Below are 14,175 nucleotides of genomic sequence, written 5' to 3' on the forward strand. Positions count from 1 at the left end.
TCTTCTTCTTCAGCCGCAATGACTAGAGGGACTCCAGTCATGGTGGCTCCTGGCGGAGCCAGGGTTTGAAACCCCTATATAGAGGGGTTTCGGCAGGGCCGAAGGGTCGGCTGATCCTCCCCGCCCGCAGTCTATCGTGATCTTACGTAATGTTAAAAATACAAAGATTACTTCCAATTAGTTACACTGATGTGCAAATAAAGTACGGTGAGTTTTTTTGTTGTCAAAATAAGGATTGCGTTTATCGATATTTGTAAAATCGAGAACTTTTGGGTTGATATTGGTAATTTGACCATTAACGACCTCAAATGAAACTTTCAAGAATTTTATAATATTCTAAGCAATTTTAATTCTTCTAACTTTTGAATTTTTAGGTCATTTAGGTGCTGTTTGGTGAGAAAAGAGAAAGTTAATGTTTAGAAAGAGAAAGCTCAAAAAATAATGATTTTGAAAAATAAAAAATGTAAATGTGATACTAAATAACTTTAATTTTTGAAAAATTTCATTTTGAGTCGTTAACATCTAAATTGCCAATATCAACCCAAAAATCCTCGATTTTACAAATGTCAACAAGCACGGTCCTCGTTTTGAGGAAAAAAAAAAACACAAATTAATGTAATCACATTGATTTTGTTTGGAATTAACCCAAAATATAATCCCCAACGAAATCAATAACTGGACAAGTTCAAAATCAAACTAAAAACTTATTTTATAATAAAAATCTGGTCCTTCAATCCAAAATTATGACAATTTTTTTGCTGAAATTATTTACATATCATTTGAATTTAAGTTCTTTCAATCTCCTAAATTGTCTTTAAACCAATAATGCAAAAATTAACTGAAATTCGTCATTTGTTCATTAGAATAGGTATATTTCAATCTTTAAATGAAATTCGCCTAATACATCAGTAGCTCCCTAAACTTGTCCACAATAGTAGATTGGCTCCCTGTACTTTATAAGTGTCTCACCAGTTCCCTGAACTTACTTATTTCGTATCACCAGCTCCCTAAACTTGTCCATAAAAATTGATTAGCTCCCTGAACTTTGCAAATGTCTCATCAGCTCTCTAAACTTGCTTATTCTGTAACAACTAAATACAAAAACCAAAATACTAACTCGGGTTAAGGTGCAAAAATACCCCTAACATTTTGGGTCATGAGTAATTTTACCCCTAACGTCTAAAATGGTGCAATTTTACCCCTAACGTTAGTAGACAATAGCAAATTTATAAATTTCGTGAATTTTTTGAATTTTTTTGTCCAATTCGTACGAAAGACAGTATATATTTTTTATTTTTTTTCACCCCCCAAAATATGTTTGTGATTTGTTACTGATAAATGACACATGTGTGAAGTGTAAATGACAAGATTCATGACCGAGAAGACAATTTGATGAATTATTTCTCAAATTAACCCAATTTATCAATGTTAGGGGTAAAATTGCTATTGGCTTCCAACGTTAGGAGTAAAATTGCACCATTTTAGACGTTAGGGATAAAATTACTCCTAACCCAAAACGTTAGAGGTATTTTTGCACCTTAACCCCATTTAGTATTATGATTTTTGTATTTAGTTGTTAGAGAATAAGCAAGTTTAGGGAGCTGGTGAGACACTTGCAAAATTCAGAGAGCTAATCAATTTTTATGGACAAGTTTAGGGAGCTGGTGATACGTAATAAGCAAGTTCAAGGAGCTGGTGAGACACTTATAAAGTTCAGAGAGCCAATCTACTATTGTGGACAAGTTTCGAGAGCTGCTGATGTATTAGGCCAATGAAATTTAATATTCTAGTCCAAAATTCTTCCATTCCTCCAAACAAATAGAGTGAGAAAAGAGTAAAAGCCGGATCCGACCTGACCCAATCAAGCCCAGCACCTAGATGGGTTAAACTAGAGAATGACTTCCAACATGAATATCATAATTAACTATACAATTATAATTAAATCAAATTATCAAATTTAATTCTGAAATTACGGTCTAAATTTTTTAAATTAGAATATAAGCGGATATTTTATTTGTAATATGTAGAAAATAGTGATATACCGAGAATTAATTTTAGTTGTAGTTTTTTAACTAATTATGATTTTCATGTACATATCCCCAAAATGTATCAAATAATAACTGAATAAATATTTTTTTATACAAAATATTTAAGTAGAAGTACATTCTAAGTTCTAACATTAGATACCCAATTCAAAATTGACTTGCCATGTTGAATAAAATAATGCCAAAATAAAAAGTTCTTCATTTTGGGTAATAACAAAGTAAATTAATGTTTTTTTAGTGTTATTTTTCTCAAGCAAACTCTATAATTGATACCTGAGATTCATTCTGTGAAATGCCAAAGTTCTTCCACAGAAACAAAGCAAAAGATTTTTCTTTTTTGGCCTCACTTGTCCAAATTAAGACATTGAGCTCCTGAACTTAAATATGATTCACTTCCATATTCAACCATTCTTTCCATACAGGCCAGGGACGGACCTATGGGTGGTCGGGAGAGGGCTTGAGCATCCATTACCAGAAAACTTCATTGAACTTAAGTATGGAGCTTTACTTTTTTAGGGTAAAAAGTAAAGACCCAAAAAATGTTTAACTAAGCACCTAAGGAACTAGAGCACTCCTTGTCGGCGAATCCTCTATCCATCACTGTTTCCATACAATAAGAACGGTATTCAATTTCCAAAAAATGGCTAAAAACCCCAAAAATGTTCAATTTAGGAGATTAACTCAAGAATAATATGTTGCACCTTATTATACCAAAATTTTGACATTTAGCCCTTGAACTTTGATTCTGTGACATTTGACCTATGTACTTTGATTATTGATGAAATTCAATCCATCATTGAGGATACTGTTAAGAGCTCATCACAAGCTCCTTAAATAGGACCTGAATTTTGATAATAGTTAAAAGTACAGACGCAAATATCACCAAATTGAAATTCAAGGACTGAATGTCAAAAGTCTGGCAAGTATAAGGGCCAAAAATAGTGTAAAACATCATGTTCTTTTTATATTGGAAAAAGCGATTTTCAAAGTCAATTCTTGTGGTTTAAAAGTTTGCAAACAGAGGTCTGTCTCCTTCAAAAATTCTTGTTGCGACTCTTTACCCCAAAAGAGAGCCATTTGGAGCTGACTCCACAAGTATTGTTTTGGCCAAAAAATTGACTCATATATCCTTTAACTGCAAAATTCACAAATTACTCCACTGTTTGCAAACTTTTAAACCACGAGAACTGTTTTTGCAAATCGGTCAAACCACAGGTTTATTTTTGTTCTTTTCTCTATTATATTTACCTTGGAAGCATTTTCAACTAGAGTATATTGTGAGGAAGCCTAAAATCATGCATGATTTTCAGAATGTATAGTTTTTCAAGATGGTTTTGTCTTAATATTGTAATGGCAATAACTTTTAAACCCTAGCTAGAGGTACCTATAGCTAAGAACTATTGGTTCTAAAGCACATAATGTTCTTTATTCAACAGAAACAGTGCAACAATGACCCAAAACATAATTGCTAGAATTATTCCTCAGAAACCAAATTTTAAAATTATCAAATGATTTTCAATTCGTAGCATACCTAAAATTTCAACGATTTTTCGCATTTGGAAGAGACATATTTAACATTCTAGATATTGCTTGAAGGGACAAGTAATCAGAACGGCCAACTAGATGCTTACCCACCAATACAACAACAACAACAACAAAGCCTTAGTCCCGAAATGATTCGGGGTCGGCTAACATGAACCATCATATAAAACCGTGAAAATCAAGTCGTGTCAGCGACACAGATTCGCTCCCTCCACTCCGTCCTATCCACTACCATATTTTCCTCAATTCCCAATAAACTCATATCACTCTCGATCACCCTCCTCCAAGTTTGCTTAGGTCTTCCCCTACCCCTCACCACTACATCCCTTTGCCACTCTTCGGTTCTCCTAACCGGCGCATCAAGCGCTCTACGTCTCACATGGCCAAACCACCTTAGTCGGTTTTCTCTCATTTTATTCTCAATAGATGTAACCCCTACTTTTGTCCTAATTATTTCATTACGCACCCGGTCCTTTCTCGTGTGACCACACATCCATCTCAACATACGCATCTCCGCCACCGACATCTTATGGATGTGGCAGTGTTTCACTGCCCAACACTCCGTACCATATAACAATGCTGGTCTAATTGCCGTCCGGTAGAATTTTCCCTTCAATCTATTAGGCATGCCGGGATCACAAAGGAAACCCGTAGCACTCTTCCACTTCGACCAACCAGCTTTAATCCTATGGGCAACATCTCCATCTACTTCTCCATCCGTTTGGATAATAGATCCTAAATACCGGAAGCAATCCGAGGCCTGAACAACTCTCCCATCTAGGGTGATTGTCCCTGCCTCCCTACTCCTACGGCCGCTAAACTTACACTCCAAATATTCTGTCTTACTTCGACTCAACTTAAAGCCTCTAGATTCTAGAGTTTGCCTCCATAGTTCCAACTTCATCTCCACTCCTTCTTTCGTCTCATCAACCAACACAATATCATCTGCAAACAGCATGCACCATGGTATACCATCTTGAAGTGAACTTGTTAGTTCATCCATAACGATGGCAAAAAGAAATGGGCTTAGTGCGGAACCTTGATGCACTCCAATCGTAATAGGAAACTCTTCAGTTTTCCCAACACTAGTACGTACACTCGTGCATACTCCCTCATACATGTCCTTTATGATGTCAATATATTTCCGCGAAATGCCTTTCCTTATCAAGGCCCACCAAAGTACTTCCCTTGGTACCTTATCATATGCTTTCTCCAAGTCAATGAAAACCATATGCAAGTCTTTCTTCTTATTTCGATAGTGCTCCATTAATTGTCTCATTAGATGGATGGCTTCCATAGTTGATCTTCCCGGCATAAAGCCAAACTGGTTTTCCGAGATCTTCACCGTCCTCCTTAGCCTTTGTTCAATCACTCGCTCCCAAAGTTTCATAGTGTGACTCATTAATTTGATTCCCCGATAGTTGGCACAATCTTGGACATCGCCTTTGTTCTTATACAAAGGGATTAAGGTACTTTTCCTCCATTCTGATGGCATCTTATTGTTTCTCCAAATTTTGTTGAAGAACGTCGTCAACCATTCGATTCCTCTTTCTCCCAAACATCTCCAAATCTCAATAATAAAAACAGATGATGATATCACTTCAATAATAGCAGCAATAATAGAAACCCCCCCAAACATATGCAAATTCATTTTGCCAATACTTGATTTAACCTCCATTAATCATATCCCGAGCCTTATATAGATATCTCCCGTATATGCTAATTATATTCAGCAAGCTACATATGCACACACAAGAATATCATCTCACTAATAATTCCCACAAGGCTGTCATGTACAAATTCCAGTCAATGAAAAGCATGCCACATAAGTGACAGATGGTGATATCTATGTATGACAGATATTTTTTTCAGACTTTATAACCAGAAAATGACATGGTCGGGTTCAGCAATAGTAAATCGTCAACAGAAGTGATTAGCAATATATACGTACCTCCAAGATAGCTTTAGCTTCACTATCAAATACTTTGCAAAGAATTTCATAACTCATTTCCACTCCCATCTGCGCAACATGGTAACGAAAATATTATATGCTTATCCAATAGAAAAGGCTCCGGAAAAGCATATATATCTATACAATGTAGCCAATAATCTATAGCCATTAATCAGCGTACCAGTGGGTCAACTCTTGACGGTGAAATGCTTGAAATGGTATATCTGTACAAAATTGGATTCATGGATGAGTGAAAGATAGCACGAGGAAACTTAGAGGTAGGTAGGAGATTATATCTATGAAAGAAATTATAAAATCCAGGAATTTGACAAAGCTCAAGAAGTAAGAAGAGAAAAGTAGCTAAAACAAGGTTTAGAGTTTAGGATGTAACAATTGTGGCTGGAAAAAGCTTCAAACTTACATGGCGAGTTTAAGTTGGATAGGAAATATAGAGAATCATAGATTTGGGAACTAAAGGAATTGAGGGATTTGCATGTTTCAAGGAATGGAAAACAGATTCTATGCATTAATTAGTCTTGTAAACACAGAGCTAATTAGTCAAGTTTCCAAGTTCAGTTGGTCCTAAAAAGAACACACCGGTAATTAATCAATCACGTCTTTCTTGAAAACAATGAAGCTTGCATCAGGAATGTGTACCACATAAGCAATTATAGGTTTTTTTTTCACATTGCTGCAGTGGCTATACTCATTACCACTACCTAGTATTTATCAAGAGCTCAAATCTAATAAGTTAATCAAGCATAATATGAAGTCAAAGATTTACCCAAGCTTAGTAGTATAGAAATCCATAGCAACTACATTTGCCTTTTGGACGGTTAAGATGACAGCACTCATGCAATTCTGCAAATGAGGAAGTCAAGAAATTAAATTTCATAACAATTACTGCAATAACATGAACAAAAACTATTAACTACCAAACAACATGAGAAGACGGAAAAAACAAAAAAAGCCGTATGCACCTTCTGAGCAATAAGCTCAATTAATCGCATCAAGATTTTTCCTAACCCCCTCCCTTGGACACAAGACTCAAGCTGAATTTCATAGACATAAAGAACAGGTATCTCTTCCTCTAGAGTGAACCGGTACTGCACAAAACCAACCGGCAAATGTGATTCCCCCTTATCCAACATCATGTCATTGTTATTCACATCATGGTTATGTGAAGCTTCATACACAAATATATATCGTGCTTCTGGAGCAACCAATTCCCGTCGCTTCACCTTCTCTTCCGTAGCCCACTCATCAGTATAATGCCTCTCCATATTATCCTTGAGAATCTTTTGAAGGTGCCGCTTTACAGAAGAAGAGAGTTTATCTCCACTGCCCGATTTCAAAACAACTGAGAGGCCTAATAATAAAAAGCTATTGAGTTCGTGTGCATAGAGGAATAGTCATAGACGGGACAACCAATATAAATTCCAAAAACAAAGGTCACCATTACCATTTTTATCAAAATTGGAAAAGGATGGGAAAGAAGCCAGATGGTCCTTCTTGGCACAAGCTGCTTTTATCAATTCATCCATTCTTTTCTTCTTTTCTAATATCTACCAACCAAAACATAAATTACTTTGTTGGTGAAAAATAAGAGTCATATTCGGGTAGTTCGGTACCTCTTTGCGTGCCTTGTTTTTTCTGCTATTGTTGCTTTCTGTATTACAGTTGAATTTGGTTGAGAGGGGCGTTGGCTCCATCTGGCAGCTGTAGAATAGACCACTCTGTTGCTATAACTTCCCAATACTTACATTAATGCACCTCCTTGAGCACGATATTCACTAAATTCTTCAGTACAGTTACATTAAATTAATTGAACAGTATAGAAAGCACAATGCAAATAAATATATCAACATACATTATAGGTTATTGTTTTAGAAATGTTTCACAATCAGTACCTAAAAAAATCCATCAAAACTAATAATTCAGCCATTGTTTCTAAGTACAGTGTTTAGTTAATAGTTACTGCAACAACTTCGGTTCCGCACCTTACTCTAGGACACTCTGTGCCTCAATCAACCCTTGAGGGAGAAGCTTCAACTCGATATCTTTCACAGTAATCAAAAGTTTCATGTTTGGTTGATAAATGAAATACTAAACTAAAAGATAGGTTTTCCCGTCCGATACAGCAAAAAACACCTGAAGAGTGCACTAATAAGCAGCAAACTCGTTTAAAATCAACAATGAACCTCATTCTTATGCGCAAAAATTCAAAATCAACTTGAGAAAAGGGCAAATTTATGGGACAGCTGCGGATTGCAAAGCATTTAAGAAGGCGTTGAATTAAACTAAGATTATGCTAGTGACACAGGCCCAAAGAGAATCTCACAAATCTCAGAAAGCTCCATCCGGCCATTTACAAAGAGACTAAAATATAACAATCAGAGTGTGGGTGTGATAGGAGTTCAATGAATAAATAAATAACCTATGTAATACCTAATTGTTAAGAGATAAATACCTTGTGGTAGGCAAAATCCAAGTGTAATGAGTTTCTACATTTCCGGCCTCCGTTGCTATTACCAGTGGAATGACCTCAAAAAGAACATCTCCGGTTAGGAAAAGGGGCAGAGAAGGGATTAGTTTTTCTTCTTCTTCTTTAAAAATGAATATTCAAAAAAATTAAATTTAATTGTTTAAGTGTTTTTTTTTTGTGAATTGAATATTAAATTGTAAATAAGTATATTATAATTTTAAAAATGAATAATTATAGATTAGTTTTAAAAAAAAAAAAAAATGAAAGAATTGTCATTGAAGATCGGCAATTAAAGTGTTACAAAGAAAAGGAGGAGGTACAAACCACCACACCCCTTGTTCAGACGCAGAAACAGCCGCTCTTGCTAATACATGAGCTGATTGATTCGCTAAACGTTTCATAAAAACTACACTACTGCGCGTTATATCTCTTAGAAGAGATTTACAATCAGAAATAATGTGACCTGTTATGGAATCATTTGACGAAGTCGATTGGATTTCACGGACTAGGAGCATGCAATCAGTTTCAACCATTACATCCGACCAGAGCCGACTTTCAACCCAGCTTAACACCTCGCGCATAACAAGCGGTTCCGCTATTAAGCCATCAGTTGAACCAGTCACAGGCCTGCATCTACCCGCAATGAAGTTTCCTCAATCGTCCCGAACAACAATTCTGAATCCCAATCGCTGCGGAGCCAGTGATGTCGCTGCATCAACATTAATTTTGAATAATCCAGACTCGAGCGGGATCCATCGAACAGGTGGAGTGATATCCATAATATGGGATTGTCGGACAATTACATGTGCTTGCTTCCAACTCGTATAGAGTACCGTAACTTCTTAAAGACGGTTGACCGCTGGCATCTCCACCCTGTTCCAGACCCATTCATTCCTACTCATCCAGACGGACCAGCACGTCATAACAGCCACCTCGAGATCCTTTTGGTTAACCGAAGCTTGAAGATTGGACCAAAAGAGCCAAAAACTCGTAGCCCCTCCACTGCGATCTCCCAACAATGAGTGATGCCATATTTCTTTTGCATTTACACAATCCACCAGCGCATGAAGATTATCTTCCAGAAAGCTTGAGCATCGCGGACAGCCATTATCAATATCAACACCCCTGTTACGCAAGGCATCCGTCGTTGGTAAACAGTCCGCTAACGCCCTCCATATTAGATTCTTGACTTTTGGTGGAACGTATAAATTCCATAGCTGGTTCCATATCACATCACCATGTAACAGAGTATTTGGGGGTTGCCTTCGCATTAACTGGGAATAACCAGTCTTAACACTATACTACCCAGAAGTTTCAAACTTCCATTACCATGAATCAGGGTAGACTGATATTGGGATTGGTATTTGCAAAATTAGATTAGCATCTCGGTCCTAAAAAATGCCACGCACCACACCCGGGTCCCACTGACCCGTATCACCTGATTTCAAACTAGAAACAGTAGCGTGTCGCAATTCATCCACATACCCACTTTTGACATGCGGGTTCTCATCGGGTAACCAGAGAATATTCTAAATCCGAGTCTGCTCACAAGAACCGATTGCCCGTCGAATACCAGATAGTAACAGGGGACGCACAGCTAGGGTGCTTCGCCATACATAGCTTGGGTTGTTGTCCAACTTTGCTTCGAAGAAATCAGAATTTGGAAAGTACCGAGCTTTGTAGACTCTAGCCACCAGGGAATCAGGCCTTTGGATAAACAGCCAACACTACTGCTTTGCAATGAGAGCCAAATTGAACTGATGTAACTTACAGAATCCCATTCCACCATATTTCTTCGGTACACATAATCTGTCCCACGACTGCAAGTGCACCCTTTGACGGCTTTGACCATTAGTACCCCACCAAAAACAGTTCATCATCCTCTCCAGGTCAAAGCATAAGAGTTGGGGAAGAAGAAAAATACCCATAACATAGGTAGGCAAAGCCTGTAAAACCGACTTCAGCAGAACCTCTTTCCCAGCTCTAGAGAGAAATCTAGTTTTCCAACCATGCAGTCTTTTAGAGAAAATTTCTTCCATTTATGAGAAGACTTGGGTTTTGTTGCGCCCAATGATAGAAGGAAGGCCAAATATTTGTTAGGAACGGATATCCAATGATAGAATAAAGGCCCAAATATTATAGATTAGTTTTTTTTTATAATAATTACCAATAGTTAATCCATTGAAATATGGATTAATACACTTTGATTTGAATGGATTGGTTAAGCTTGAGTTTGGAGCTCCAAATCAGGGAAATTATTAAAACCATATGGTTCTCCATGTCAAACGGAGGATGTTCCATACATATTTTGACATATGTAATACAGATTCACACATATTATAAGATGTTTCACTATTTTATTTATTTAATGTGGTCACAATACACGTGTTTAAATGTGAATTGGAAGTCCTCCAAATAATATGGAAGACCGAATACTTAATATAAGAACTCACAAATAAATCATAAAACCTTGTGGCAAAGATGTCCCAATAGAAATATTAGTTTTTAATTTTTTTTAAAGCAATTTAATGTTAATTTAATATTTTATAGTTTTTGTTTAAATGTTACTAGAACGAATCCCTCACTTGGCTTTGGGAATTTAAAAACAATAATTATTGTGATAAATTAATTAATCAAAATTTACTAAAATAGTAAATACAATTGAAGACTTTATAAGATACAAAGGTTTGATAATATCAAAATAATATAAAAATGACTAATGGCAACCGAAACAAATCATCAAGAATATTTATAGCATCTCATTCATAAGAAGAAGATAATCAAAACAATAAATTATATCCTCCAAATATATTAGTTGTAAAAAAAAAAAAATATTAGTTATCTAAAAAATGCTTCTTTAAATATATTCATTCATATATCCTTCTTAGATTTAGCCACTCAACATTATTTCCATCCAATTTCCAAATCTTATATAAACCTTAATACATCCATTTGTATACCATATTAACAATGAAATGAATAACTATAAAACCTTGGACATATCATTTGAAAATCAGAACAAAATCCTTATTTGCTAAGGTTTACTTTTTTTTTTGCAATCATCTGCAATATTTAGAGTAACCAAAACAAATCAAATTTAACGCGCAAAATGTAGTCACAAACTAAAACACCCATCATGCGAGGAGAGGAACACAAAAATAAAGTAGGAAACATGCAAGTATGAAACCTCAGTCATTAGAGAAGTTAAAATGTCTATCAATCTATTTGGGAATGTAAATCTGCTTCACAAATTGAATTAGAAACAAATCATACGCATTCTGCTACAAAGTTATAAACTACTATAAATTGAAAGGATGATGAAAATCTAACTAATCAAGCAGATGATAGTATTTTTTTCTCATATTAGATTCCACAAGTTATATCTTAACATAGTCTGAATTAGTGTGTAAATTAAAATGAAATTACATTACATTCTGCAGCAAATTTATACTATAAATTGAAAGGATGGTGAGATTCTGACTAATCAATTACATTATAAATATTTATTTTTGTAATATCAGATTACCTCATAGTTTGGAGTTCTAATTCCTTTTATAACTCAGTAGCAGCTAGGTTATAAACCAATTAAAAGGTTTAACGATCACCGCGACAAATGCAACAATCACTGGTCAGTCTTTTGCAGTCCTAAGTAGCACTTTTTTTTCCAAAGAGTTATATCAATCTGATTTCCACAAAGAATACTGAAAAGATAATATGAGCAAAAAATAAGTAATTGTAATTATGTTGATTACATAAAATGAATTACACATAATTTGGTTAACTGAAGATGTTTTTAGGTAGAAAATATTTCAAACGTATTGGATTTTTTATGTAATATATGTTATTTTATTTGTTTAAATGGTGGGTTAGGATGAAAGGGAAAATGGAAATAGTATATAAATATGTTAGGAAACAGTGTGTGGAATTTGAAAAAACATATTGGAAAGGGTATTATAAGTGAGGAAACAATACCACAGGTAGAAATATTAAGATATAAATGAAGACAAAATATCATGGTTGCCACATGAAATTGTTGAACTTAAAAGAAAGCAAAACATAAGTTAATAGAATCTAATAGTAAAGAAATTATACAAGTTTTCTATGAACTCAAATGACAACATTTGTTAACAGGTTCTAAGTATCAAGAAAAACAGATTCAGAGCAACTCACAAAGCTAATAATATACTCCCAAGATAGGTACAATTGATAATGATAGACTATGTTGCACGGAAACTGGAACAAAAGCCGAAAAATGTCATTTATAAAAAAATATAGCTAGGAAATGAAAAAGTAACTGAAAATTGACGGACGCGAAACACATAAGAAAAAGCAACATAGATGATAAAACGTAACCATTTGTGTTAACAACTAAATTAGTACTCAAAACTTTATAAAATTGTATTTTGTATAGTTAGCTTTCTATACGTAGTTAAATGATTGTGAAAGGATCTACCTAATAATGTGCAAGAACCAATCTCAAAATAATTAATCGATCAATTACTAAAAACAAATAAGGGCAAATGTATGTTTATATCCTTCATTTTCTTCTACATGTCCATCCAATTGGCAAATAGCTTCCTCTCTCTACTCAATTTAAGAGAGAGAATATGCAGAGCTAACAATAACATATTCATCCAAGTCAAAACTGCAGTTGCTAGCTCCTGTCAAAAAATTCATCGGTCCCATTATCAATGGCTGCCAAAAGTTTGTTTCCTTCCTTGAACCACAAAGAAAAAAGAGTACAAATTGCTCTTTTGCGTTCCTTATTTTGTATCTAGACACCCAATCTTAAAACTTGAAAAGAATTGTCCTCCATGCCCTCGATCAATTCATTTATAGTGGTTTTCTGTTTTTTAAGACTAAAAATAGGGTAAGGAAAAGGAAAATGAAATATTGAAATGGATTTCGAGTATTATGTACCTCTTCAACCTACATATTCTAGAGCTTTAATTAACAAACCCATAAAACCTTACAAAAACCATACGAAATAAAAAATAAATAAATAAGTAGGAAACCTAGGTCACAATGGCGGAAAATTTGAAAATCTATGTGGAAGACATAAATAAAAAAGGAAAAGATAAGAGACAAATATGTTTCTAAATCACCACAAGGGTGTACTGGGAGCAAGTCTTCCCCTACTAATTTATTTGGCAAGAGGCCACTCCTAAGATTCGAACCCGTGACCTCTTGGTCACACGACAATAACGTTTACCGTTGCGCCAAGGCTCGCCCTCTTTAATATTTGAACAAATTTTAATTTTATTTTAATACTTTTATTTGTTATTAAAAATCATAATAACATTATTATTAGGGTAAATAATTTATGAAAAAATTACAAAATTGGGTCAAATAGGAGATCCATTTACATTTTTAACCAATTTACTCAACATATTACATATCTAGACTATGTTTGTGTGACTTTCTCAAAATACCCTTAATATGTTTGCAATTTTATGTCGCGTATGTCTCCCTCCCATATGACTTTACAGATTTCACGATATGCGAAGTTTGCGAAGAAAATGTTTGGGTTATTAGATGATTTCAATTCGCAGATTTCTCAATATGCGAAGTCCGAACATGTTTTTGCGAAGTGTTATATAACAACAAAAAGGCACAACAACAAGAGATTCCAACATTAAAATCATAACATTATCAAAATTTACAATAAGATTGCCACAATAACAACATTAAAATCATGACATTATCAAAATTTACAACAAGATTACCACAATAAACTCCTAACAAATCATTTTAAAGCGAACATGACGTATCTAGATGGAAATTTCTCCCTGTATTGGAAGTCCATACCTTTTGGGATGGACGTATCACATTGTACACAACAAGATTGGCACAATAACTCATAATTGATCATTTTAAAGTAAATGTGGCCAATCTTATCGGGAATTTCTCCCTATACAGGAAGGAAAGTCATCTCCCCTGCACCCCAGTACACCGCCTTCCAGAAATGGATGTTATGTATTCAACCACCTTCAAAAAAAAATTGTGTTAGGCAGAAAAAAGGACGGTTTGGTTTCACGAAATGAGGATTCGCGAAGCATGCAAATATAAATGTGCAGAGAAGATGATGATTTTACTTCGCGAATCGATGATTTCACGAAGTCTGCGAGGTCTGAAACGTGACGATCTACTTT

The 14,175-nt window shown here is 35.0% G+C and overlaps 1 protein-coding gene across 4 annotated transcripts; it reads right to left on the reverse strand.

Moving 5' to 3' along the window:
• Positions 1 to 2,095: 2,095 nt before the first annotated feature.
• On the reverse strand, positions 2,096 to 8,164 carry LOC136204265 (uncharacterized). 4 transcript variants are annotated; one of them, XM_065995495.1, is made up of 8 exons: positions 8,009 to 8,160; positions 7,170 to 7,314; positions 7,001 to 7,103; positions 6,519 to 6,907; positions 6,323 to 6,399; positions 5,720 to 5,762; positions 5,539 to 5,607; positions 2,100 to 2,645 (listed from the first exon to the last, which is right to left on the reverse strand). In XM_065995495.1, exons 2-8 carry the CDS (start codon positions 7,248 to 7,250, stop codon positions 2,643 to 2,645), a joined length of 765 nt encoding a protein of 254 aa, XP_065851567.1. In that variant the 5' UTR covers positions 7,251 to 7,314; positions 8,009 to 8,160; the 3' UTR covers positions 2,100 to 2,642. The 4 variants fall into 4 exon arrangements, 3 of the variants coding, with proteins under 3 accessions (XP_065851567.1, XP_065851566.1, XP_065851565.1); XM_065995494.1 differs by having other exon boundaries at positions 7,170 to 7,331; positions 8,009 to 8,155; XM_065995493.1 differs by having other exon boundaries at positions 2,101 to 2,645; positions 7,170 to 7,338; positions 8,009 to 8,164.
• Between the last annotated feature and the right edge of the window lie 6,011 nt (positions 8,165 to 14,175).

Source organism: Euphorbia lathyris, chromosome 8 (assembly GCF_963576675.1).
Source record: "Euphorbia lathyris chromosome 8, ddEupLath1.1, whole genome shotgun sequence".
Taxonomy (NCBI): domain Eukaryota; kingdom Viridiplantae; phylum Streptophyta; class Magnoliopsida; order Malpighiales; family Euphorbiaceae; genus Euphorbia; species Euphorbia lathyris.